This window comes from Phyllosticta citriasiana (assembly GCF_038021145.1).
Source record: "Phyllosticta citriasiana strain CBS 120426 chromosome Unknown IWZ02scaffold_3, whole genome shotgun sequence".
NCBI lineage: Eukaryota > Fungi > Ascomycota > Dothideomycetes > Botryosphaeriales > Phyllostictaceae > Phyllosticta > Phyllosticta citriasiana.
In genome coordinates this window covers 2,539,824-2,564,625 of record NW_027117280.1, presented here as the reverse complement: position 1 = coordinate 2,564,625, position 24,802 = coordinate 2,539,824, and the positions used below count along the sequence as shown (strand labels likewise).

Below are 24,802 nucleotides of genomic sequence, written 5' to 3'. Positions count from 1 at the left end.
GCCTTTGACCTCTCCACCTCTCGCCATTTCATCCGACATCTTCTCCCCTTCTCCCCTTCTCCCCTTCTCCCACTCTCTCCCACTCTCTCCCAGCATCGACTCGCCCACCGGACACCATCACCGCAACCATGGGCTCTGTCACCAATGCTGGAGAGGCCGGTATGTCGAGCCCCATTCCCCGCATCCTAACCGGCCCGCAACTCGCCGCAACAACAATGAATTGCTCCAATACTGACGACCCCAGTGGCGCGCATCGCCTACCTTGCCAGCGATGTGCTCATCTCTGTCCAGCCGTCCTTGAAACAGGACTCTGACTTTTCTGCTCACCTCTCCGCTTTGAGCGCATCCAAGGCGCCTTCGGTGGTGGCCAGAGACCTCCCAGAGGTAAACCTCCGAACTGCTCCAATCCTCCGCAAAGCTAACCCGCCGTAGATTCTGCCAGCAAGGCATAATGCAGACCCTCTCCTCTCCGTCTTCCAGCCAATTCGCTCTGGCAAGCTTGTTTCCGTCACTGCCCCCTCATCCATCCTCGTCAAATCGATACCCCACCTCTACAAGCTCGCGCAATATCCCGTCGTCATTCACGTCTCTCTGCAGCCGAATGGCTACCCCGACTACTCGGACATCACCTCCATCAGGCAATGCGGCTTCACATTCTTGCAGTCCGAGTCGCTGCAAGAGGCACAGGACCTCGCCCTGACGGCCCACGCCCTCGCAATCAAGTCGGGCAAGGGTGTCGTTCACTTCTTTGATTCCTCTGTTGTATCGAACTCGAAGCCAATTGCTCAAGAGGACCGGGAACTGGTGAAGAAGGTCTTGGACGTGGACGCCGCAAGAGTTTTTCAAAGCACAACATCAGGAGAGACGACGTTGTACGCCGACGAGGGCCGAGTTGCCTCCGTCACCACCGTCGGTGGCCAAACACCCCCGGTCAATGGCACTGTCAGTGAAAGCCTGACTCTTCCTGAGCAGCAGGCCGGCGGTGCTTCCCCCAGCGAGTCGTCTTCTGGTTCCTCGAGACGTGGTAGCAGCGCCGCCAGTGACAAGCAGAGCACCGTTTCTTCTGCCACGACCGTCGAGTCTGTCTCGGCTAGGCCAGTTTCTTCCGACGACATTCTCAAGCTCGTCTCAACCATCTGGGCCACCGTCAAGGAGGCCACTGGTCGCGAGTACCAACCATTTTCCTACACTGGCCCGGCCAATGCCGAGGCTGCTGTTTTCATTTTCGGCTCGGACACGGCGTTGTTTGCCGAGGAGCTTGACGAGGCAGGTGGCGACTACTCGAACCCTGGAATCGTTACCGTCAGATTATACAGGCCGTGGCTGGGAGCTCAACTGTCGAGCATCCTTCCCAAGTCCATCAAGAAGATTGCTGTGTTGGAGCAAGTGCGGAGAAAGACTACGAAATGGGGCCCGCTTCTAATGGATCTTTTGATTTCCCTTAAGGGCACTAAAGGCGCTTCGCCCACTATTGTCGGCCACCAGCTTGGCTACATTGAGGAGGCCACCGTCCGCCAGGCTCTCCGCGGTGTCTTCCAAAACCTCTACTCCGACAAGCCCATCCAGAACCTCCAGATTGGCAAGATGGATGGCCCCTCTCCTGCTCCTTCCAGCGAGCAGGAGCCCAGCCAGCCCCAGCTCGAAAATGCCTACATGAAGATTTTGAACCAACTGTTCCAGGAGCGCCTCTACATTGCCAACCAGCTCGGCTCCGAGCACGCCGGCATCTCCGCACAGGTCGCCGCCACTCCGGAGTACGGATTTGGTTCGCTCCTTGCCAGACTGGAGCACCGCAAGCGCTTCATCACCGAGGCTCAGGAGGCTGCCAAGTCGGGCGAGCTCAAGTCTGACGAGGCGAAGCAGTCGCTCTCCAAGTGGGCTCTGGCGGCCGAGGATGCTGCCAAGGTTGAGGCTCTCGCTGAAGAGGTCATCTCCAAGTTGACCACGGATGCTTCCGAGGCCGCGAGCAAGCTTCTTGGTTCCAAGGGTCTCTTCCGCAAGGAGTCTCAGTGGCTCGTTGGATCCGACGCTTGGGCTTACGACCTGGGCAACTCGGGTGTCCACCACGTCCTGGCTTCGGGCGAAAATGTCAACATGCTCATCGTCGATTCTACCCCCTACTCCGAGCGCGCCGCCGCCGACTCGGCCAGGAGAAAGAAGGACATTGGTCTGTACGCCATGAACTTTGGCAACGCGTACGTGGCTTCGACGGCTGTCTACAGCTCGTACACACAAGTCCTTCAGGCCATGATCGAGGCAGACAAGTTCGACGGTCCTTCGGTCGTCCTTGCCTACCTGCCCTACAGCAAGGAGGACGACTCTCCCTTGACTGTTCTCCAAGAAACCAAAAAGGCTGTCGACCTCGGATACTGGCCCCTCTACCGTTGGGACCCCAAGGCCGAGGACAGGAACGAGGAGAACTTCAAGCTCGACTCTGAGAGGATCAAGAAGGAGCTCGAGGAATTTCTCCGCCGCGACAACTACCTCTCTCAGTTGATGAAGAGGCACCCGCAATTTTCGGCCAACCTCTCCTCTTCCTATGGCACCGAGGTCCGCGAGCTTCAAAAGCGCAAGGCAAAGGACTCCTACGGAAAGCTCTTGGAAGGGCTGCAGGGCGCTCCCTTGACCATTCTCTTTGCTTCGGACAATGGCAACGCCGAGAACCTGGCCAAGCGGTTGGGCAACCGGGGCAAGGCTCGTGGTCTCAAGACCATGGTCATGGCCATGGATGACTACCCTCTCGAAGACATCAACAACGAGGAGAACATTGTTATGATTACCAGTACTGCCGGCCAGGGTGAACTCCCGCAAAACGGAAGGAACTTTTGGGAGGCCGTCAAAAACTCGACCGACATTGACCTCGCGTCGGTAAACTTTGCCGTCTTTGGTCTCGGAGACAGCCACTACTGGCCGCGCAAGGAGGACAGGATCTACTACAACAAGCCCGCCAAGGACCTGCACGCCCGCCTGGTTACTCTCGGCGGCAAGGCCATGACACCCTGCGGCCTCGGTGACGACCAGGACCCCGATGGATTCCAGACTGGCTACGGCGAGTGGGAGCCCAAGCTTTGGCAAGCTCTCGGCGTCGACAAGGTCGACGGTCTCCCTGAGGAGCCCCCGCCATTGACCAACGAGGACATCAAGATCCAGTCCAACTTCCTCCGCGGTACCATTGTTGAGGGTCTTAAGGACCCTTCGACCATGGCCATCTCGGCGGCCGACCAGCAGCTCACCAAGTTCCACGGTACATACATGCAGGATGACCGTGACGTGCGTGACGAGCGCAAGGCCCAGGGTCTCGAGCCCGCCTACTCGTTCATGATTCGTTGCCGTCTCCCCGGTGGTGTTTCCACTCCCGACCAGTGGATCAAGATGGACGACATTAGCAACACCCTCGGGAACGAGACAATGAAGCTGACGACGCGTCAAACGTTTCAGTTCCACGGTATCATCAAGACCAAATTGAAGCCGGCCATGCAGGCCATCAACCGCGCGCTCATGACCACCATTGCCGCCTGCGGTGATGTCAACCGCAACGTCATGTGCAGCTCCCTACCCGCCCAGAGCGCGTTCCACCGCGAGGTCTTCGCCATTTCCCAAAAGGTCTCCGACCATCTCTTGCCCTCGACCACCGCCTACCACGAGATTTGGTTGACGGACGACGACGACGACAAGAAGACGCAGGTCGCTGGCAACGCCGTTGTTGACGACGAGCCGCTGTACGGCCCCACGTATCTCCCCAGAAAGTTCAAGATTACCATTGCCATTCCTCCCTACAACGACACGGACGTTTACGCCCACGATGTCGGCTTGATTGCCATCAAGGGTGCGGATGGTCACCTCGAGGGCTTCAACGTTCTCGTTGGTGGTGGTATGGGAACGACGCACAACAACAAGAAGACCTATCCCCGTACCGGCAGCATGCTCGGCTTCGTTCCTACCGACGAGGTGCACATTGCCTGCGAAAAGGTTATGCTTGTGCAGCGCGACCACGGAGACCGCAAAAACCGCAAGCACGCCCGTCTCAAATACACCGTCGACGACATGGGTGTCGAAACCTTCAAGGCCAAGGTCGAGGAGTACTGGGGCAAGAAGGGCTTCGCCGAGCCGCGTCCCTTCAAGTTCGAGAGCAACATTGACACGTTTGGCTGGATCAAGGACGAGGCCGGTCTCAACCACTTTACCATGTTCATCGAGAACGGTCGCATCGAGGACACCGCCGACTTCCCCATGAAGACGGGTCTTCGCGAGATTGCAAAGGTCCACAAAGGTGAATTCCGCCTGACTGGTAACCAGCATTTGATTCTCTCCAACGTCCACGACGACGACCTCGACAACATTAAGGAGATGCTCAAGAAGTACAAGCTCGACAACACCAACTTCTCTGCTCTTCGTCTGTCATCTTCCGCTTGTGTTGCCTTCCCCACTTGCGGTCTTGCCATGGCCGAGTCTGAACGTTATCTGCCTGTCCTGATCGGCAAGGTGGAGGACACGCTCGAGGAGGTTGGTCTTCGACAAGACAGCATCGTCATGCGCATGACTGGTTGCCCCAATGGCTGCGCGCGCCCCTGGCTCGCTGAAGTCGCGTTCGTCGGCAAGGCCTACGGTGCCTACAACATGTACCTTGGTGGCGGCTACCACGGCCAGCGCCTCAACAAGCTGTACCGGTCGTCGATCAAGGAGGAAGAGATTCTCGCCATCTTGAAGCCTCTCTTTAAGCGCTACGCTCTGGAGCGCAACGAGGGCGAGCGCTTCGGAGACTTTTGCATTCGCAAGGGTGTCATCAACGAGACGACGCACGGAACCAACTTCCACGACAACGTAAGTCATGCCATTCACATCTCGACTACAATATGCTAACGTTGAGACAGACTGGCGAGGAAGAGGAAGATGAGTCATAGCGGCGAGACTCGTTCTCGTCCCGACTTTTCACGAGTTGCTCTGCATGATGTACGAAAAAGCGAAATGGGTTTTAAATGAATTGGTGGCCCTTTTCTAACGGCGTTTTGGAGATTAAGCGACAGTGAGCAGCACCTTTACTGGCGCGTCGAAATACACACATGTTTTCCGATTGCTTGATATTTTGTAAATATTCGATTTTTCTTCGCGTGGTTGGAAATCTGGTTTCTTACACGCCCTTTGTCCTGGCGCATCGCGTCCGTGTGGTAGTTTGCGTCACTCACAGCAGCTAGGTCGGATGGTTTGGAAAGTCGGTCGCTTCTTCGTCTTTTTGCGTTGGAGGCGGCTCTTTTCTTGCAATTTCAACAATTGTTCTGAGACCTGGTTTTCTTTTGAGCGAGCGAATGCTGCGTGAGATGTCGCCATGGCTGGCCAGATTGGCCCAACGACTGATGGCAGTAGTCTTAAGGACTCAAGATGCCATGAGCCAAAGGGGTGTCCAGGCGCACTTGGTCGCCATGGAATGAGTGTCTTTACATTGTAGACAGAAGGAGCATTCAAACATCAGATGGCAAAGTCCGGTGATTGTTGACAATTTTTGAATTAGACTGTCTGGTTGCGCGAATGCTGTAGTCCATCCATCTTTGACCTTTCCCTACAACACCGCGGAAGTCCATCCATCTCACACAACACAACGTCCAGAACGACCGCTACAAGAATTCCCCCCCCCCCCCCCCCCATCGTGAAGCCAGCCCATGAAATCTCCTCCTACGTTTTTGGCTCTAAGCCATGCATGCGACTAATATCAATTACGCCGACCGACACGAGATGCGTGCGTGCGTGTGGTCGGTCGGTCGGTTGGTTGGTCGCTCGTCCGTCCCGTCCGTCCCGTCCGCCTGCCTGCCTGCCTGCCTGCCTGCCTGCGTACTTGGTGAAGAAATTAAAGTAGAAGCAGACGACGAAATTGACGAACGGTAACGACGAACGATGGCGGTCTACATACATGTGGTCTGGTTTACATTAGGCAGCATGTATGTACTGCAGACAGCGAAATCACGTTTCCTTTTCTCCTCCATCTCTTTCCTCTCCATCTCTTTCCTCCTCCTCCTCCTCCTCTTCTTCTTCTTCTTCTTCTTCAGCAGCAGCAGCAGCAGCAAAACCTCAAAAAACTACCTACAAACACATGCTCAAAACCACAACGAGCAGCACCAGCGCCATCGAACGCGTAGCGCTTAATCGAGCGCCCGACGACTTCTTCTTCTCCTTCTCCTGGTCTTTGCGGCTCCCCGGCGGCGGCGCCGCCGGCTGGAAGCTATAGGGCAGGTCGGCCGGCGCGGGCATGACGTCCGACGCGTCGACGCCGCGCGTCGCGAAGTGTCCGTCCGGCTCTTGCACCATCATCATGATGGGACGGGGCGTCGCCGCGGGCGCCCTCAGCGGCGCGCTGTTCTGGTGCGAGACGCGCGGCTTGAAGGTGAATGGAGAGGCGGCGGCGGCAGCGGCAGCAGCAGCAGCGGCAGGAGGAGGAGTCTGCCGGAGGGACTGGACGTTGGGGGTAAACGCACGCTTGTACGGCGGCGTGGTTGTGGGGAGGACGGGCAGGGGCGCGTTCATATTATCATCATCATCATTGTTGTTGTTGTTGTTGTTGTTGATAGGCGTGGGCATGCTAATGTCACGCTTCGTGTTTTTGTGATAGATGGACCGGGGAGTCGGCGTAGCCGACACGACGTCGACCTTTGAGAAGGGCCAGCGGAAGCCCTTTTCGCAGCTCAGGCACTTGGGCGGGCCGTACTTCAACCAGCCCTGCGTCTTTTGCCGGTCATACCACTTCTCGCCGATGATGTTGATCTGGTACATCCTGTCCCTGTCCTTCTTGTCGATGGGCGGCGCCACGTACCGCCCGTCCCAGTACACCGGCACGATGAAGCACTTGGCGCAGAAATGGGCGAAGTAGACGCTGTGGCCGGCCTTTGATGGCACCCACACGTTGATCTCGTTGCGGTTGAACTTGTCGAGGATCTCGCGCGGCAGCACGTCGTGCACCGACTTGAAGCCCTCGGGCACGTTGGCCCGTCGCGAGAGCAGGTGCTCGGGGTCCTTCTTATCCTTCTTCTTGCCCCGGCAGTTGCGTCCGCAATCGCCGTTCGAGTTGATGTAGTAGTTGCCATCCACCATGATCACGTTGACCGTGTTGTTGCTGCCCTCGACCTGGATGGGAGCGTAGAACTGGCTATCGTGGCCCTTCTTTGGCGTAGGGTGCGGCCGCGATGGGCGCGTCTTGGTCTTGTGCGGACGGCCGCCCTTGGTGATAGTTACGATCTTGGGCGTGGCCGTCACGGTGATGTAAATTGGCGAGTACGTTGTCGTGGTCTGAACGACAACCACCGTCGACGACGAAGCCACGGGAAGAACTGTCGACGACGAGCCCACAATGATCGGAACCGACGAAGCCGAGACTACCACCGTGGTAGATGTAACTACGACTGGGACGGGAGTCGATGAAGTGATAATAACTGGAGTGGGCTTCGGCTTAGGATGACTGTGGGGAGGCTTTGGATGACTATGGATCTCAGTCGGCTTCGCTGGGCCCGTGCTTGAATCTGGATCAACGACTATGGTCTTTGTAATATAATGTGTCGAAGAATGCGAGTGGTGCGGCTTCGAATGGGTGGGCTTAGGTTTAGGTCCGGGAGTCGAGAGCTTCCCTGGCGTCGAATGCGGTGGTTTGGGACCAGGCGTCGAAGGTTTGCCAGGCGTAGGGTGCGGTGGTTTGGGCTTAGGTGTTGACGGCTTCCCAGGCGTGGAGTGCGGCGGCTTGGGACCAGGCGTCGACGGTTTAGGCTTAGGTGGTGAGGGTTTTCCGGGCGTCGAGTGCGGCGGCTTTGGAGTCGACGGTTTTCCAGGCGTCGAGTGCGGCGGCGTAGGATATGATGGTTTACTAGGTGTCGGCTTAGGCCCAACTACAACGGTGGACGTAACGACCGGCGGCTTGGGCTTGGGTGTTGACGGCTTTCCAGGGGTCGAGTGCGGTGGTTTGGGCTTAGGTGTCGACGGTTTGCCAGGAGTCGAGTGTGGTGGTTTAGGCTTGGATGTGAACGGCTTTCCAGGAGTCGAGTGCGGTGGTTTAGGCTTAGGTGTTGACGGCTTGCCGGGAGTTGAATGCGGCGGCTTAGGAGTTGATGGTTTGCTAGGAGTCGGCTTAGGCCCAACGATAACGGTGGACGTAACAACCGGAGGGTTAGGCTTAGGTGTAGGTGTTGACGGCCTTCCAGGCGTCGAGTGCGGCGGCTTTCCGGGAGTTGAGTGCGGCGGCTTAGGTTTTCCAGGTGTCGAATGCGGCGGCTTGGGGCCAGGGGTCGAGGGCTTTCCGGGAGTTGAATGCGGCGGTTTAGGCTTAGGAGTCGATGGCTTACTGGGAGTCGGCTTAGGACCAACTATAACAGTGGACGTAACAACCGGCGGCTTAGGTGTTGAGGGTCTACCAGGCGTCGAATGCGGCGGCTTAGGGCCAGGGGTTGAGGGCTTGCCGGGAGTTGAGTGCGGCGGCTTAGGCCTACCAGGTATCGAATGCGGCGGCTTAGGCCTTGCAGGGGTCGAGTGCGGCGGTTTAGGGCCAGGAGTTGAAGGCTTTCCAGGGGTCGGGTGTGGCGGTTTAGGGCCAGGAGTTGAAGGCTTTCCAGGGGTCGAGTGCGGCGGTTTAGGGCCAGGAGTTGAAGGCTTTCCAGGGGTCGAGTGTGGCGGTTTAGGGCCAGGAGTTGAAGGTTTACCAGGGGTCGAGTGCGGCGGCTTAGGGCCAGGAGTTGAAGGTTTACCAGGTGTCGAATGCGGTGGCTTAGGCTTTCCAGGGGTTGAGTGCGGCGGCTTAGGCTTACCAGGTGTCGAGTGTGGTGGTTTAGGACCAGGGGTAGAGGGTTTTGCTGGACCCTTACTCGACGGGCCAACTACAACGGTCGATGTAACAACTGGTGGCCTGGGGCCAGGAGTTGAAGGCTCCGGTTTGCCGGGTGTCGAGTGCGGAGGCTTAGGGCCAGGGGTCGAGTGCGGAGGCTTGGGGCCAGGGGTCGAGTGTGGAGGCTTCGGGCCTGGGGTTGAAGGCTTCGGTTTGCCGGGCGTCGAGTGTGGAGGCTTGGGGCCAGGAGTCGAAGGTTTAGGCTTGCCAGGGGTCGAGTGCGGCGGCTTCGGTCCAGGAGTTGAGGGCTTCGCTGGACGTGACGGGCCAACCACAACCGTCGATGTCACAACTGGCGGCCTTGGTGTGGATTTCGGCGGGGTCGATGGTTTTCCGGGAGTCGATTGGCCAGGCTTCGAGGGCCTTCCCGGAATCGAGTGGGGAGGGCGAGGGCCATGGCTCGAAGGCTTGACCGGACTTTTGCTTGACGGACCGACGACTACAGTCGAAGTGACGACAGGCCTAGGAGTGCTCCGAGTCGATGGTTTACCCGGTGTTGAGGGCTTCCCAGGAGTGGAGGGCTTTCCAGGGGTCGAGAAAGGCGGACGCGGTCCCTTGCTGGTAGGAGTGTGCGGAGGACGAGGGGAAGTGTGGTAAGATGGTCTTCTCGACGGGCTGACCACTACAGTCGACGTCACGACGGGTGGCTTCTTAGAAGGCGTTCCGGGCGTGGGAACTGGTTTCTTAGAAGATTTCCCAGGGGTGGAAGCGGGATGCTTCGAAGATGGTTTTCCTGGCGTTGGGACGGGTCGCTTTGAAGATGGTTTTCCCGGTGTGGGAACTGGCGTGCCAGGACGCTTGCTGGGACTGACAACCACCGTCGACGTGACGACGGGACGCGGAGAAGACGGCCTTCCCGAAGGCGAGTGCGGTGGACGGATGGTTGACTTCCCCGGCGTGGGAGTAGGAACCGGCTTCTTTGAGCTGGGACGAGGATGGGGTCCCGGGCCGTGCGAGCTCGAGTGCTTCCCTGGAGTCTTGCTGGGACTGGCAATCACCGTCGACGTCACAACGGGACGCGGGTAAGTTGGCCTCCCCGAGGGCGAGTGCGGAGGGTGGACGGATGATTTCCCAGGTGTGGGAACCGGCTTCTTCGAGCTGGGATGAGGATGGATTGACGATTTCCCAGGTGTAGGAACCGGGCGATGGCTCGACTTTCCCGGCGTAGGAGCTGGGCGGTGGCTCGACTTTCCCGGAGTGGGAGCGGGAATCGGCTTCTTCGAGCTGGGGTGGGGATGAGGCTTCGGGGTGCCAGGAGTCTTGGTCGTCAAGATGGTGTGCGGAGGCAGCGCAGACGCACCCGTGTGGTGGACCCAATCGTGGCACGAAGGGGACATGGCATCCTTGCCGTCGCAGCAATTTGTGCAGGTGGGCTTGGGCTTGACGCCCGGCTTTGGCGTCGTGTCAGGTATAGCACGACCCTTCTTCGTCAGAGCCCGCGCGCTCCAGAAAGGTGCACCTGCGTAATACGCCTTGTGGGTGCTTCCGTCGGCCACCATTCCGCAGTCCAGCGTATTGGGGACGTAGGTCACACCGTGGCACTTGTCATTGTGACTGCAGCGGTTCATGCACTCTTCTAAGTCATTTGTGACAGCGCGGTCAATGTAATCCTGTGCCGCGTAGGAAACACTGCATTCAATCGAATATTTGTCCCCTGGAATTGGCGAGAATCGATCCCCGCCGTCGTCAGGACACCGTAGCCCATGAGAACGATGCTTGGAGGGCCGAGGAGTGTGCGGCGGACGCGTCGACGTGACGACCTTCGTCGAGGGAGGTGGAGTGCTATGATGTATGGTCGATGTGACTATGACCGTCTTATGACCATGGTGCCCGCTCTTGGTTGAAGTGACCACGACCGTAGAAGGACGAGGGGTGAACGGTTTCTTCGTCGAGGTGACCACGAAAGTCGAAGGAGTTGGCAGCTTCTTGGTGGAAGTGACGAAAAACGTCGAAGGGGTCAACGGACGCTTTGTCGAAGTCACGAAGAAAGTCGAAGGACTGCCAACAGGCCGCGAGGACGGTGCAGGGCCCTTTGTCGGACCGCCCACGCTGCGGCCGCGCCTCGCGTTCCAGAAAGCAGGGTCCTTGACAACTGGCCTCACATTCTTCTTGAGATAGCACGTCTTGGAAGCAGAGTTCCATGAGGCGTCGACGCAGCCGGGCTCGTTATCACAGCGGTCGACACACTCCGAGAAGCCAATGTTGTTCACCTCAGTGGAGGGGTCGTTGTGGATCGGCGGGCGGTGCAGACCACACTCGATGATGTACTCGTTGTAGTTAATGGACCTCTGGGTCGTCCCATTGTACGAGGGGCAGGCTTGGAAAGGCTGAAATGGGTTACGCGGTGTGATACTGAGGACGATGAGCTGAACTTACTACGGCCTCAGCCACGAGTTCAGACATGTCCATGTCAGGTTCTAAAATGTCAATGTTGTCGACATCGAGTGCTGGCATGATGACATTGTCGATGCCAGCATCTAGTGCTGCCACATTGACATTGTCGATGCCTGGATCGACTTGGAGGGGTTTTGCAGCGGCCAGAGCCAGGAAGCCAAAGGCCGCCGGGATGGTCCTCATAATCATAGTGGGTCGGTTCTGAAGCGACGATAAGGAAAAACGGTAGAATCAAAGAAACGGGATATTTCGAGCACATCAAAGGACAGCTCGCCTTTATGAGTCTCAAGTTGGAACTCGATGAGTGGACAGGCTAAACAATCCCGACCGTGCCACTGCAATTTCAAGAAGGAGAGTTCTGAAGGGATAATTATGTAGAAGGCCAGGCAAGTGAGTTCGGGAGCTTCATGTGCAAGAAGCCATCTGGATCCAGTGCGAGCACGGATGTACGTGACACTTGGTAAAGAGGGTGGCGGCCAAGTTTGCGGGAGCTGGACCTGCATGGTTGGACGTGCAAAAAATGGCTCTTGATGAGGAGTTCCTCGAATTCTTTTCCCCTGGCATCTCGATGTGTCTCCAGGCACGCTGGAAGATGCGAATCTTGATGATATGGGCAAGCGGTAGTGATCTGCAGGAGCCTGAGGCTCCACCGTGGAACTTGAGTCTCCAATCCTCCTCCTTCAAGGTCGTCGGCTGGTAGCACATGCCTTGATCAGCATGTTCCACGCAGTAGCGTTAGATTCTCTGACAAGAAGTGGTACATTTTAGTCAATGACCGAAGATGTGTCAAAAGGAACCTCGACAGAGTTGGTGGTGAGAAGGTTTCTGGCGCCAGTCTACTCCGCTTTTCGGAGCCATTGTATCGTGATTCCCTTCTTGATCCGATATTTTCACATTCCTCCAGCTCTTTATTTGGATTGAGGTCTTGATTCGAGGGCGAAAGGCTGGTGTCTTCAGCGGTAGTAGAGGGTGGACTTGACCAGAAATCATCGCAGACCCCTGGCCAGATTGTCTTGGAACTGGGTGCCATACGCGCATCCTTTGATGACGCCATGGAATTGTCGTTTCCGTCACCTTCTCATCGGATGAGAAGGTATTGGGAGAGATGGAAGAAGATGTAGAGGTCGCGGGCGAAGCGATGAAGTCGGCGTCACAACATGCGCTAGCCAAATTAGGGCAACCAAGCAAAACCAGGACGCTGGCTCTGCACACATGCTCATTCGTAGGATTTCACGCATGAGCGAACCGAAGATTAATATACGAAGGTGTCCTTCGACCTCTCAACACGAATCCCTATCTATCCCTGCATTGCGCAATTTTCTCATGAATATGCCTCACTTCTCGCAGCAATCGGTAAAATTGTGCTCCACCAGTCCATTGATCTATCCACATCAACGGCCAAGTTGACGTCTCTGATTCGTCTCGCCTGTCCGTCGGATGCATAACGAGGAAGCAGAAGAAAGAAAAGAAGCGTCGTGGACCTTGCCGCTCCTCCAATGCACCGTTTGCAGGGTTCAAGAAGGAAAATGCTTTGGTTCCAATAAACATTGATGGCCACGGGCCCATTCTCGACGCCAACGTGTCGAGCCAAGGGCAGCGGTCGTCTCGTGAATCATCCATTTACAGCTTCCCCTTCGCGACAACGTCAAGTGAACCTGCGAGCAAAAGAAGCAAACGCATCTAGCTTAGGCAGCTAGAGGTGCGAAAACGCGCAATAATCAGTACAGGGTGTTTCATTATCGAAAAGTTGGAAAAAGAAAAGGGCACCAAAGCCGGCGGGGGAGCTCCTGGTTGGTATGGCCGTAGGGTCTAATCCTCACATTCCACGTGCTGCTTGATGGCGGCCTCGAGAGCCTTGGGGTTGGCGCCGACGACCTCGCCGACCTTCTCGCCGCCCTTGAAGAGCAGGAAGGTGGGCATGGCGCGGATGCCGAGCTCCTGTGCGACGTCGGGGACCTCGTCGACGTCGAGCTTGTAGAACTTGGCCGAAGGGTAGGCCTCGGAGAACCTGCCGGGGCTGTCAGAGGTCGTTCGGCTGAGGGTCGAGAGGGAAACCTACTTGACGACCTGAGGAGCGATGACCTTGCAAGGACCGCACCACGTGGCGAAGCAGTCGAGGACGACGAGATGGTCACATTGCAGGGCACACTCCCAGTCCTGCTTGCTGCGGTCCTGTTAACCACGTTCCCAATAGGTAGTGTGCCTCCCTCTGCGGCCAAATTTGTGCTCTGACGTAATGTTCGGTTGGGAAGCGGGGGTCTGTCTGGCAGTGAAAGGCGGGGGCACTCACTTCTCGAGGTTGTGGACACCCATTTTGACGGTGGAAGACGAAAAAGGCCTGAGCGAAGAAAGGGCGGGTTGGTATGGGGGTCGGATGGGAGAAGCGCGAGTGGCGGTGACGACTGGAGAGCGCAGGCGAGATGCAGTGGTGAGCAGAGATCTTCTGAAAGACATGGGAGGCGGTGGGAGGGGGGCGAAGGGTGATGTGGTATATATAACAAAGGTGATTGGAAATGGATAAGCGTTGGAAGGCGTTGGATTGGATGGAAGAGGTGATCATGCAAGCGTGAGCAGGCGCCAAGTGTTCAATGTGTGAAATTTGGCCGCCGCGTTCGGCCACGGGAGGGGCAGCAGATGGTTGAGCTTCAAGTTGTCTGCGGCAAGACGGCCATGGCGGACCAAGGGGAGGCTTGTGACATACCTCTTGGTGGTTTGCAACTGGAGGTTGGAGTAGCGATGAGAGAGAATGGAGTCGGGACAGGTTGCTGCAGGAGGACTGCGATGAGGTTGATGTTGATGGTGGACTGGAAAGGCCCCGAATCCACACACATCGATGGATTTCAAAGCGGCCGAGGAGCCAGAACAGCAATGACGTGACTCGGCCCCGTCGACAACCCCACCACCACCACCACCCCCCCGCCTTGTATACTTCCTTACAACCACATCTCTCTCGACCTGCACACGTCGCCTTGTCTTGATTGACCTCCACCCGCCTCGGCGTCGGCGTCAGCGTCGGCGTCGGACCTCTGTAACCGTGCAACCAATCTGGAACGGCGACATGGGATCCCACATGGCGTGCAGACTGTTCCGCTTCGGGCCCTTCTTGCGTCACTGCCTCTCTTTGCGGTCCATGTCTCTTATGTTGCGAGCCCACCATGTCTCTGCCGTGTCCCACTAGAACAATCGTCGACAGATGTAACGCAGCTTCGCCCCCCCGTTTCCTGCTGCTCCCATCACACGCCAAAAGTCGAACCGTCGCCTTTGCGGCCTTACAAATACCTGCCCATCTCGTACGGGCGTAGGGCGTACCGTACTCGCAGCCGCTTCTCACGTGCAATTTTTTTTATTTATGTATATATTTTTTTTTTTCCCCCGTTGGGCTCGGCAGGTACTAATTGCGCTTCAAGGAACGACTTTGTGTCCGGGGAGGCGAAATGCCTAAGCAGGCCGGCCGTATCCAGGACGCCCTACTGGACCCCTAGCTACCAGCAAAGACGGATGGTGGCTGCCTTTGCTCCTGACGACTGGGACCATCGCGCAACATAGAGCATGGCTGGTAGCCAAACTACAGCTTTCCATCTCGCAACTCATCGCTTTTTCTGACGACTGATGGCTAACAGGCAGCAGCACGTACAGTAACAACAAATTGCCTTCCTGCTTGGCGATGAGAGGAGCTCACAATTTGCATTTGCGCGACACTATCAAACATACTATTGTCGTGAATAAACTCGAGTCCTGATTCCAATTCCATAATCCCCAGTCAGTCATTGACTCCCGCCAACAACAACAACAACAACCTCTGCTTTTGCAAAATACATGGCACAGACCTGGTCTCCAAGGAAGGAAAGGTGTGTGTGTAATAATGCAAGCAGGCAGGCCCGGCCTGTGGTATTCTTCTCTCCCCTTTCGCTGCCGCTGTCCCCCCTTCCGTTCCCTTTCCCTCCTTGCCGTCGCTATAACGAGCGTTTTGCGTTTCTCTCTCAAAACAATGTATACACAGCCAGCCGCCCGGGTCATTCCACCGTAGTAGTCATGAACATGTCATCTCCGTGTAGTATCGTTCCCCCATTGTGCAGATGCCAGGCCCAATAAGTGTGAGCGAGAATGGGAAAGATGGGAAAGAGCGACAAAGAAGCAGAAGCAGGCAGGAGAACGCGGCGCATACATGCTCTTCAACCCACCGGCGCTGTTCATCCCCAACCGTCTTGAAGCAAAACAACATCCGGTCCAACAACGAGCGGAGAGGTCTCTTTGAATCGGCGGCGCGTACGTAACGACGGAGGGAAGACATGCAAACTCTCCAACAGCCATACATAGCATGGCCGCGCATCTACTCCAGTCTCTCCTCTCCTCATCCCCCTTTATCTAATCCATGAAACTCGACGCAATCGGCGCATTGATGAGCCGCGGGCCACCACCAGCACCCCCACCCCCTTCCGCTGCGCCCTTCATGTCCGTCGGGCTGGGGCCGCGCGACACCTCACTGACATCGGCGAGGGCCATCTTCTTCTCATCGGCATACCGACCGAGCGCACTGCTCGCGGGCGTGGGCGCATACTCGCCCAGCATGCGCGAATCAAGCCACTTGAAGACAACGAAGCGCATGGCAAGCGCGCCAAACGCCAGCGAAAAGTTGCTGGTCAGAAACGCGCCAATCGACAGCGCCGACGGCAGCGGCAGCGCCTCGAAGATGCACAGGCTGACGGCGTTGAGGTCGACGAAGCCCGTTATCAGATCGACCTGGCCAAAGGCGAGCGTCAGGACGGCCACGGCGGCGCGCGTCCGCTGGATCGGCTTGCTCGTCGGGTTGCGCACCATCAGCAGGTGCATGCCGAAGTTGGCCACGACGAGGATGAGCGTCAGCCATCCCAGCACCTCGTGCGCGGTGCGGAAGTGCCCACTGCTGCCCGCCGCCACCGCCCCCGTCGCCACGCCCACGATGACGAAGACGGGGACCATGATTTGCGAGCCCCAGACGAAGGGGTTGGCGAATTTCAGCTTGTCTGGCCGTCCGATCAGCACTACAATGTCCCGTGCCGTTTCGGTGATCATGCTGCCGGGCAGGATGAAGTAGAGGGCCGCGGCGACGAAGACGACTACGTCTGTTAGCTGGTGGTGGACTTGACATGTTTGCTTCTTCGCATCAACTTACCGTGGCTAATCAGCAGCGCCGCAAACTTCATGACGCCAATGCCATCGACGCTGACCGACTGCAGCGTCGGCTTACTCGTATCAATCAGGAACGTGTGCCCGTCATTCTGGATCTTGAAACTGGCATTGATCGGGATCTGCGGCAGGTTGTTCGGGTCCAGGTTCAGCTTGATCGTCTTGGTCTCGACGAGCCCGAGCCCGACTTGGACCAGGCCGCCGACGCCGACGCAGCCCAGCGCGCTGACGCCGCGCTGCACGAGCCCGTTGACCGTGCTGATGTTGAGGCTGTTGGCGATGGCCGTGAGCGTCGCGTTCGTGTCGAGCGTCGTTCCCGGTGCCGCCGGCGACGTGCTGCTGGGTGGTGGCTGTTGTTGTTGCTGTTGTGGAGCCGGGAGTTGTTGGGCTGGAGCCGCCTGGCGCCGCACGGATTGCACGAGGCCTTGGTAGAAGCTGCGCTTCCTCTTCTTCCGGGGCGCGACGGTCGATGTGATGGTACTTCCGGTCTGCGGCTGGCCCTGTGGCGCAGCTAATTGTCCCTGAGGCGGCGGCGGTGGTGGTGCCTGGCCTTCTGGTGCCGGTTGACCCTGTCCCATGCCGCCAACTGACACTGTAATCGTGCTTCCGGCCGCCGCTTGAGCTGGGTTGTTGATGGTACCGGCTGGAGGAGCAGCTCCTTGCTGTTGTGGTGGAGCGGCCCCCTGTGGCGGCGGTTGCTGCCCCTGAGGAGGAGGAGGTGATGGTGGAGGAGGAGGAGGAGGAGCAGCCCCCTGGACCAGGGGTTGCGTGATGCTGCCGGCGGGAGGCTGCTGCTGAGGCGGAGGCAGAGACGCAGCCTGTGGATTTCCCGCCTGCGGATTCGCAACGGCAGCCATGGGCGCATCAGGAGATATCATCGTCTGAATGGCGCGCTGCGCAACGTCGCTATTGCCGAGCAGAACAAACGCAGCCTTGACGCCCTCGAAGCCCAAACCGCGACCAAATCCCGTCGACGCGCCGCCAACCGTGTCGTTGTACGCGGCCGAGGACGCCATCATGGCCGCCGGGTCGCCAATGCCCGTCGTCATGGAGATGGCGGAGCTGCCGCCGTCAATGAGACCCACGCCCAGGCCCGTCGCTATCTTCTCGAAGCTCATGCCCGACATCATGCCGCCGGCCAGCGAGCCCGCGACGCTCTCCAGCCGTCCCACCGTGCCGTTGGCCAGGAAGCTCGTCGTCAGCGACCGGCTGAAGGCCTGCAGCACGGTTGGAATGTCGGACGCGCCCTGCAGCGACGGCTCTGCCGACGACGACAGGCCCAGCGCCGACGCCGTGCCGCCGCCGAATCCCTTGCCCAGCCCCTCGGCCGCCGCGCCCAGCATCATCTGGCCCTGCGAGGCGGCGGCAGAGAAGATGTTGATGAGGCGGCTCGTCGTGCCGTTGGCCAAAAAGCCCGTCGTCAGCGACTTGCCGAAGCCGTTCGAGATGCCCGGGATGTCGAAGCCCGTCGGCGGCGGCGCGGCCACGTCGTTTTGCAGCCCCAGGCCGATTGCTGTGCCGGAACCTAACCCCTTTGCTAGACCGACGGTAGCGGGGCCCAGGATCTTGCCGCCGCCTGAGGCGATGAAGTCTTTGACGATGCCCGTGATGTTGGACGTGGAGATGAAGGACGACGACAGCGCGCGTGTAAAGTCTTCCGTAATCGAGTTGGCCGACGGTGCTTGTGCTGCTGGAGGAGCGGGAGGAGGAGGAGGAGGAGGAGCCTGGCCAGGAGCTTGTCGCCTCGCGAGCGCGGTGCCAGGCTGGCCAGGCTGCTGTCCGGCTGGCTGTGGACCGAGTCCAAGTCCGATTGCTGCTCCAGATCCCAAACCCGTTCCCGCAAACGGCGCCACTTGGCTGACGGTCGTGAGCAGCGATGCTGTGTTGGCGCCGCCCGTCAGCTGCTTGATGTCGACATTTTCCAGGAAGTTTTCGGCCAGGTTTTCGGTGAACTCTTCGCTGATTTGGGGGATTGAGCCGGCAGCGGCAGCTGGCTGCTGTCCGTTTGGCGCTGGCTGAGCTGGCTGGGCTCCTTGGGGTTGAGCTCCTTGCGCAGGTTGGTTTCCTTGAGGTTGGTTTCCTTGAGGTTGGTTTCCTTGAGGTTGTGCTCCTTGAGCTGGCTGGGCAGGCTGTTGACGCTTCGCCACGGCTGGAGCCATTCCCATATTCGCGAGGGCCTTTTTCAATCCCACGGCCGCACCTCTTCCCAGTCCTCTTCCTGCCGGCCCAGGGATCTGAGCCAGAGTCGACATCATGCCCGAGCCCTGGGCGCTCGCTGTCAGCGACGCCAGATCGACGTTGCTGAAGAGACCGTTCGTCAACCCAAAGCCCAGCTGGCCGCCCAGTCCCGCAACACCCGTAGCATTCGGATCCGGAGCGGGAGCAACCTTTCCCAACTTCAATCCCGCAGCCGTACCATTTCCAAGACCCGCGCCGAGGGCGGCAGCAGCGCCACCAAGATTCGTTCCAGATGTGAGAGACGAGATGTCGAGCTGCGAGACGACCGAGGACGACAGGCCCTCGCCGAGCTGGAAGGCAAGCCCATTGACGCCCGTCTGGTTCTTCTCCGCCTTCGCGGCGGCACCCGGCTTACCGACGTTGAGGCCCTTGACGGCGCCCGTCCCGACGCCTGCTCCGAGGGCGTTGGCCGCGGGCTGCGCTTGGGCCTCGATGCCCGAGAAGATGGCGCCAATGGCGCCGCTGGAGAGGTTTCCGAGCCCGCCCAAAGCGCCGCCGAGGGCGCCGGCCAGTCCACCTCCTGCTCCGGCTCCTGCTCCTCCACCTTTTGCTCCATCGCCGCCGCCAAGGGGATTGGGAAGGCCAAAGAGTGGCGCGCGCTTGGCTATACGTTTCGAGTCGCCGCCAGCTTCTATGCCCAGCCGGTGCAGTAGCCCTTCTCTTGCGGCGCCCTCTTCGCCCGCGCACGTGTCGGCCTGCTGGCGTTGGTGCTGCGATTGCGCTTCGAGCAGGATGCGGGTCAGCGTCTTCTCCAGCGCGTCGGTTGCTTCCCGCAGATCGGCCCGGGTGATGGGAAAGCCGGCCTGGGACATGGCGCGGTCCAACTGGTTGCGTGAGCCATTGTAGGCGACGAATGGCGGCGGGCGCGCGAGCAGGAGGAGACTCGAGATGACGGCGAAGGCGACAAAGGTCCATTTCCAGATTCGGGTCGTGAAGGGGCGGCGAGGGCGTTGCTGTGGTTCTCGCTCCTGCTGCTGCTGCTGCTGCTGTGGCGACGATTTCGGCTCGTCGACGGCCGCCGGAGCCTTGGGAGACATACAAAACATTGGCAAGAATTAAAAAAGGAGACTAATAAGAAAAAGGTAAGGAAAGAAGAGGGGGGAAAGAGAAAGAAAGAGAAGAACAAGGGGGAAATTGTGGTTCACCAGGGATACAGTCGCGGCCAGCACATTCGTATCCTTGGGAAGGGACGAAAGAAGCAGAGAATTAGGAAAAGGGAGAGAAAGAAAGCTGGGACAATGAAGGGGAGAGGAGGTGGAGAAGGAAGGGTAGGGGCAAAGAGACGGACAGGAACCACTACTGCGGGCGACGGGCGAAGTCGACACACAGCGAGCGCGAGAGGGAGGCAAAAAGGGGCGCGCGCGCGAGAGAGAGAGAGAGAGAGAGAGAGAAGACGACGACGACGACGCAGATGGGATCGCGCGTGTAGGGTGTGCGCAAGAGTTAAGAGGCGCTGAAACGGAAGGGTGGCTCGCGAGTTAGCCTGCAGCAGCCGCAGCGTTCGTCAGTGGTAGGCTGAGTCTTGCAGTGCGTCAGAAGTGTTCTGTCATGTCGTTCCTGCGCGCAGACGAGGAGGATACATTAGCTTAAACCCGTGTGCCAGTCAGTGTCCATGGGGGGGGGGGGGGTAGCGGAGGAGAGGCGGTTAGGTAGGTAGTGAGTGTGGAGAAGCGAAGGCCGTCCCCTTGTCCGGTTCAAACATGACGATGGCAGCCTAGAGCACGCAGCAGCAAAGGATCGATCCCCTTCTTGCTTCGTGTGACGATTTTCGACGCATCCACGTCGTCGAATGGGAGCGAGGGTGGGCAAGAGCTTGCATCCTTCGCTGCCGTGCGTCCAAGGGCGGGCGGCTTGGCCCTTGCGAGCCGCACTACTCGGCGTTGCACTATCTCCCTAGACCATTAGCCCGTCGCGCCTTATTTGACCTGCTGCTGCGTCTTGTCTTCCCAGTATTACCCTTCTTTTTGCCTCGCTTGCCCAGGCACCGAACAAACCAGCCTCTCTTTAGTGCTCAGTTCCCTCGGCGGCGGGTGTCGCCTCGAGCCGCGGCTTGTAGTCGTCCATCATCTATCCACCCACGAGGCACACTCTTTTTCGTCGTCTTGCTGCTGCTCAAAACTTTCCTCATTTGGAAACGTGTGAAACTGAAACTACAACTACAATTGGTGCGAAAATATCTCTTTCGCAGGTATCTCCTTCAAAAGACGAGAAAGAAAAAAATCGACAAACAGCGTCTGGGAGGAACAACCAAGACTTGTTTGAAAAGAGAAAAGGAGCTTGGACCGCTCAGATCGGTCATTCCGAGGCTCCTGGCTCTGGGGAAAGAAAAATGAAAAACATAAAAAAAACGAAAAAAAACAAAAAAAAAAAAAAAAAAACACACACACACAATTAAATCATACTAAAATCCTCAGCTGCCGTCTACTGAGAGTCGATTCCCATTGGCCCAACTCCAGACCATACTTTTGCCGGTCGTACATGGGAAAGGCTGAAAGAGTGTGAAAAGACCAAGAAAATTGACAACAAGCGGATCAGCAGCAAAATGCCAACCAAGAACTTTCAAGAACTGAAGGGTATAACGTAAGCGCTGGTAAAGCAAAACAAAAGTTCGGAGAGGAAAATGTCACAAGCACGACAGTGCCGGCGCGGAGGTGCAATCTACATTGCGTCAAGGTGGTTTCGTGGTTTGCCTCGTGTTCGCTCCCATAATCAGACGGACTTCTTCGTCTTTTTCGCTCTTCTTTGCAAGTTTTTTTTGGGGTTTTCCGTGGCTTTGAGACAAGGAAATGGTAGAGAGCGACTCGAGTTAGTCTTGCCATGAGCGGCTGTGTGAATGACGGTAGAAGACCACATGACAAAAGGAAATGTGAGAATGAGCGACATGTCTGACTAATGTTGGTGCGAACGTTTGGCAAAACCATTTCTTACCACCGGATCTATAAGTTGCATGCGTCGGTCGAGTTGCGTGCAGACTTGACGTCAACCAGTCTCGCGCTGCCGTTTGAAAGGCGTGCTTGATTTTTGGGAATCTTGATGCTCGAGGCTCGATGAATCTCTGGACTTTCATCGAAGCTGGCCGTCTCTCTTGCATCTTCAAAGACGGGCGTCGACGGCTCGACACCCTCCATCTCGTCAGCGTCGTCGGCACCAGGCGACACGTCTGGCGCAGACCCCTGGTCCGCGTTAAGGAATCCCAGCAGACCCTCTTGGGACTTGTGGCGTTGTTGGTGGACGACGGTGGGACGGCGTTGAAGGGTATCCTGGTGGAAATGCTCCGCTGGGCTTCCTTGACGCGCCTCTGCGCCAGCTTCGGCATCTTCAGCAAGCGCGAAGCTACTGGCCTTGTTGCCGTCCTGGCGAATGCGCGATCTCTCATCGGGACCTGGCGTGAGGCGACGGAAGTACTCGTCGTCCGGGATACCGAGATCTTCGTAAGACATTCGCTGCTCCTCGCGAGGTTTTCGTGCAGAGCCGTAGCTGCTGCGCATGCCCTTGGAATGTCTCACGGGCTTGCCAGAGAGCCAAGAGCCTTCCGAGTCGACAGAGGCAAGAGACGTTGACATGAGGGCAGATGTTCGGCCGGGCATGCTGACGGGCGAGTCGGTCCGAGTCTTGTCGTTGTCGGCGCCAGCAGACGTAGGTGGTACTGGAGAATCGAAGACATCCGGTGTTTCCGAGAAACCCCGCACACCAGAGGGAGCAAAATCTGGAGACTGAACTCTTGAATCAGGCGGTGAAAGGGGCAGCTTTTTGTCGAATCGCTCGGGCAAGTCTTCACGAAACTTGGATTGGGTGCGGACAGGGGTGCCAGAAGGTTTGCGGGCCGATTGTGGCTGTGAGGTTGGAGGAAAAGCGTGCTTGCCCATTGATTCTCGCGAGGTGTTTGAAAAGGAAAAGTCGGATGGCACGATTGGCGAGGCTTGCTCGGACGACTTTTTCCTGAGTGCAGAAGGCCTGCGGCGGAAGAATGACGTCCAGCCGCGACGGCCCTCGCCACTCTTTCTCCGCGAGGTGGAAGAGCTTCGGCTGACGCTGGAGGGCTCGGCAGCAGAGTATGTATGCTCGTAGCTGAGCTCGGGGAGCTCTGACACGCATGAGTGTTCGCGTCTGTGCTGGTGAGCAGGGGGGGGCGACAGGGGAGGCGACATGTTTTCTGAAAAGCGAGATGGCCTTCCGCCATCAAAGGCAGAATCGGCAGCGGGCGGTTTCAATGGAGCATCATCGACTTTGCCTCTGGGAGGTGCCGGATCGCTCACATGAACCTTGTGGGAAGATCCGTCGTCCTCGCGAGCATGCTCACCAGCCCCACTCCCGCTGGCGACAGGCTGCTCGGCTGGGCCAGGCTCGTAGCCGATCCCAAGGGCATCGTCCAACATTGCGTCTGCCCTCTCGGCGGCGTGCCTCTCTCGCCTCCGCTCCTTTTCACGTTGCTTTTCGGCGCGGCGCTCCAGTTTTTGCCTCAATTTCTCCTCGTCCAGCTTGCGCTTCCTCTCCTGTCTCCTCGAGTCCCTTTCCATGAGCTCCCGTAGCGTCCCAGAGTCCATGTCGTCAGCCAACTCGTCAATGAACTTGTTCTCCTTGAGAGCATCTTTGCTAATGGGAGATCTGCGCATGGACGAGTCGGCTCTCGAGTTGTTGGTGGAGCGGTCTACAGGGTTGAAGGTGTAAAAGTTGCCGCTGCCGCCAGAATGACGAATGGTGGGGCGAGGGGCAAAAATGTCGAGCGGATTGACCTTGAACGAGGCCGAGAGGAGCTCGGAAAGGCCGCCAGACATGGACGAGTGGACTGAGTCGCCCATTGGCAGGGACAGGTCGGACTGGTCTCTGGCACTGCGCCTCTTTTTGCTGATTCTTCGCATGATGGAGCCAGAATTGGGAGCAGGACGCTTGACGGGGACGGGAGTACTCATGGCTCGAATTTCCTCCTCGCGGGCGTGGTCGTCCCGTCTCCTCTTGGTCGACTTGCGGCGGGGAACGAGGTCGTTGTTGCGGGGCTTTTTTTGCAGCTTGCCGCGTTCTCTGGCGGTGGGGATGCTGGTGTGGGAGGGCGAAGGTATTTGTGGACTTGGGGACAAGTCGCACAGCATGTCAGCGTGGTCGCGATTCGCGGGTCGCAGGTGTGGGCTAGCGCCGACAGTCGGATTAGTCACGGGTGGAGCAGTGAGGTTGTCGGGCTCGGTGGCGCAGGAGGGCTCAGGGTCCGTATCTATGCGTGACGGGGCGACTGGGACTCTCTCCTTTTCTCTCGATCTCGACGCACAGTCGGACTCTGGGGAGGCTCTCCTCTTGCCCCGCCGTCGCTTGGATCTTGTGCTCGGGCGGCGGGCAGGGCCAAGGGGCTTCGCTGCAGCAGGGCTAGATGCGCCGCGGCTGGCAGGCCTGCTCCCTCCACCGGAGGCCAGGCCGGCCACGGACGACGGGGAACGGCGGCCTTTTCGCCTGCCAAAGGGCCAGACAGACATGGCGACGGCGCACAAACGGGAGCGTGCCCGGCGGTAGAGACTGCGTCGAGACGTGACCGACGACAGGGCCCCTAGAGCGGGGTGGTGCCGGGATTTTTCGATTTTGGTGGTGATGGGTGGTCGTGGTCGTGGTCGTGGTCGTGGTCGTGGTCGTGGTCGTGGTCGTGGGGGTGGTCGCGGTTGGCTGGCAGGGAAGAGGCGGAGATGAAATTGGCAGAGTGCAAGCGTCAAGCCATGGGATTCAGGTGGAGCAGTGGATGTCGCGTGAGGAAGACTTTTGGGACAGCGAGTGTGGGTTACGACAGGAGCGTTTGTGGCTGCTTTGGATGGGGTGGGATGGAGTGAGGAAGAAGAAGCATGGTGTGAAAGCAAGGGAGAAAAAAACAGACAAGTCGGGCTGCAAGGGCACGTCTTGTGATGGAAGGGCAGAGAGTCGAGGAGCAAGCAAGCAAGACGAACCAGGCGGTGCGCACAGCTTCGCGTTTAACTTGACGGTCGAGGAGCGATCGCTGAGTGGCGCTGGCGACGGTTCGCTCGATGCTCGCTGCTCGACCGGGGGACGAGCAGCCACCGACTGGCGACTGATGACGCACCGGTTTTTTTTTTTTTTTTTTTTTTTCCCTTCCTCTCAGCGGGACAGACTTGATGTCGGCATACATGGGAAATATTGAATATTGCCCTGCCCTTGGTG

General features: G+C 58.2%; 5 protein-coding genes across 5 annotated transcripts; 1 reads left to right on the top strand and 4 right to left on the bottom strand.

The window, feature by feature from the left end:
- Positions 1-128: 128 nt before the first annotated feature.
- Positions 129-4,901, top strand: IWZ02DRAFT_488661 (uncharacterized protein; the record flags this gene model as incomplete). Its single annotated transcript, XM_066769487.1, has 4 exons — positions 129-159; positions 245-384; positions 433-4,821; positions 4,872-4,901. 4 exons carry the CDS (start codon positions 129-131, stop codon positions 4,899-4,901), a joined length of 4,590 nt encoding a protein of 1,529 aa, XP_066625732.1.
- A 1,087-nt stretch (positions 4,902-5,988) lies between these two features.
- IWZ02DRAFT_515322 (uncharacterized protein) lies at positions 5,989-11,679 on the bottom strand. The gene is made up of 2 exons (XM_066770643.1): positions 11,228-11,679; positions 5,989-11,178 (listed from the first exon to the last, which is right to left on the bottom strand). The coding sequence occupies exons 1-2, from the start codon at positions 11,432-11,434 to the stop codon at positions 6,073-6,075; spliced, it is 5,313 nt and encodes a 1,770-aa protein (XP_066625731.1). The 5' UTR covers positions 11,435-11,679; the 3' UTR covers positions 5,989-6,072.
- A 1,375-nt stretch (positions 11,680-13,054) lies between these two features.
- IWZ02DRAFT_468350 (thioredoxin-like protein) lies at positions 13,055-13,699 on the bottom strand (the record flags this gene model as incomplete). The annotated part of the gene is made up of 3 exons (XM_066768625.1): positions 13,055-13,253; positions 13,305-13,409; positions 13,536-13,699. 3 exons carry the CDS (start codon positions 13,697-13,699, stop codon positions 13,055-13,057), a joined length of 468 nt encoding a protein of 155 aa, XP_066625730.1.
- Positions 13,700-15,436: 1,737 nt separating this feature from the next.
- On the bottom strand, positions 15,437-19,791 carry IWZ02DRAFT_515318 (uncharacterized protein). Its single transcript, XM_066770642.1, has 2 exons — positions 16,398-19,791; positions 15,437-16,341 (listed from the first exon to the last, which is right to left on the bottom strand). The coding sequence occupies exons 1-2, from the start codon at positions 19,693-19,695 to the stop codon at positions 15,611-15,613; spliced, it is 4,029 nt and encodes a 1,342-aa protein (XP_066625729.1). The 5' UTR covers positions 19,696-19,791; the 3' UTR covers positions 15,437-15,610.
- Positions 19,792-21,527: 1,736 nt separating this feature from the next.
- On the bottom strand, positions 21,528-24,231 carry IWZ02DRAFT_195217 (uncharacterized protein). The gene has a single exon (XM_066762486.1). The coding sequence runs from the start codon at positions 24,109-24,111 to the stop codon at positions 21,586-21,588; it is 2,526 nt and encodes an 841-aa protein (XP_066625728.1). The 5' UTR covers positions 24,112-24,231; the 3' UTR covers positions 21,528-21,585.
- Between the last annotated feature and the right edge of the window lie 571 nt (positions 24,232-24,802).

Excerpts from the sequence above, each read along its gene's own strand:
- IWZ02DRAFT_515322 (XM_066770643.1), bottom strand. The coding sequence starts at position 11,434 with ATGATTATGAGGACCATCCCGGCGGCCTTTGGCTTCCTGGCTCTGGCC. Across the intron at positions 11,179-11,227 it reads AACTCGTGGCTGAGGCCGTA|CCTTTCCAAGCCTGCCCCTC; the intron begins GTAAGTTCAGCT and ends AACCCATTTCAG.
- IWZ02DRAFT_195217 (XM_066762486.1), bottom strand. The coding sequence starts at position 24,111 with ATGTCTGTCTGGCCCTTTGGCAGGCGAAAAGGCCGCCGTTCCCCGTCG.
- IWZ02DRAFT_515318 (XM_066770642.1), bottom strand. The coding sequence starts at position 19,695 with ATGTTTTGTATGTCTCCCAAGGCTCCGGCGGCCGTCGACGAGCCGAAA. Across the intron at positions 16,342-16,397 it reads GGCGCTGCTGATTAGCCACG|TCGTCTTCGTCGCCGCGGCC; the intron begins GTAAGTTGATGC and ends TAACAGACGTAG.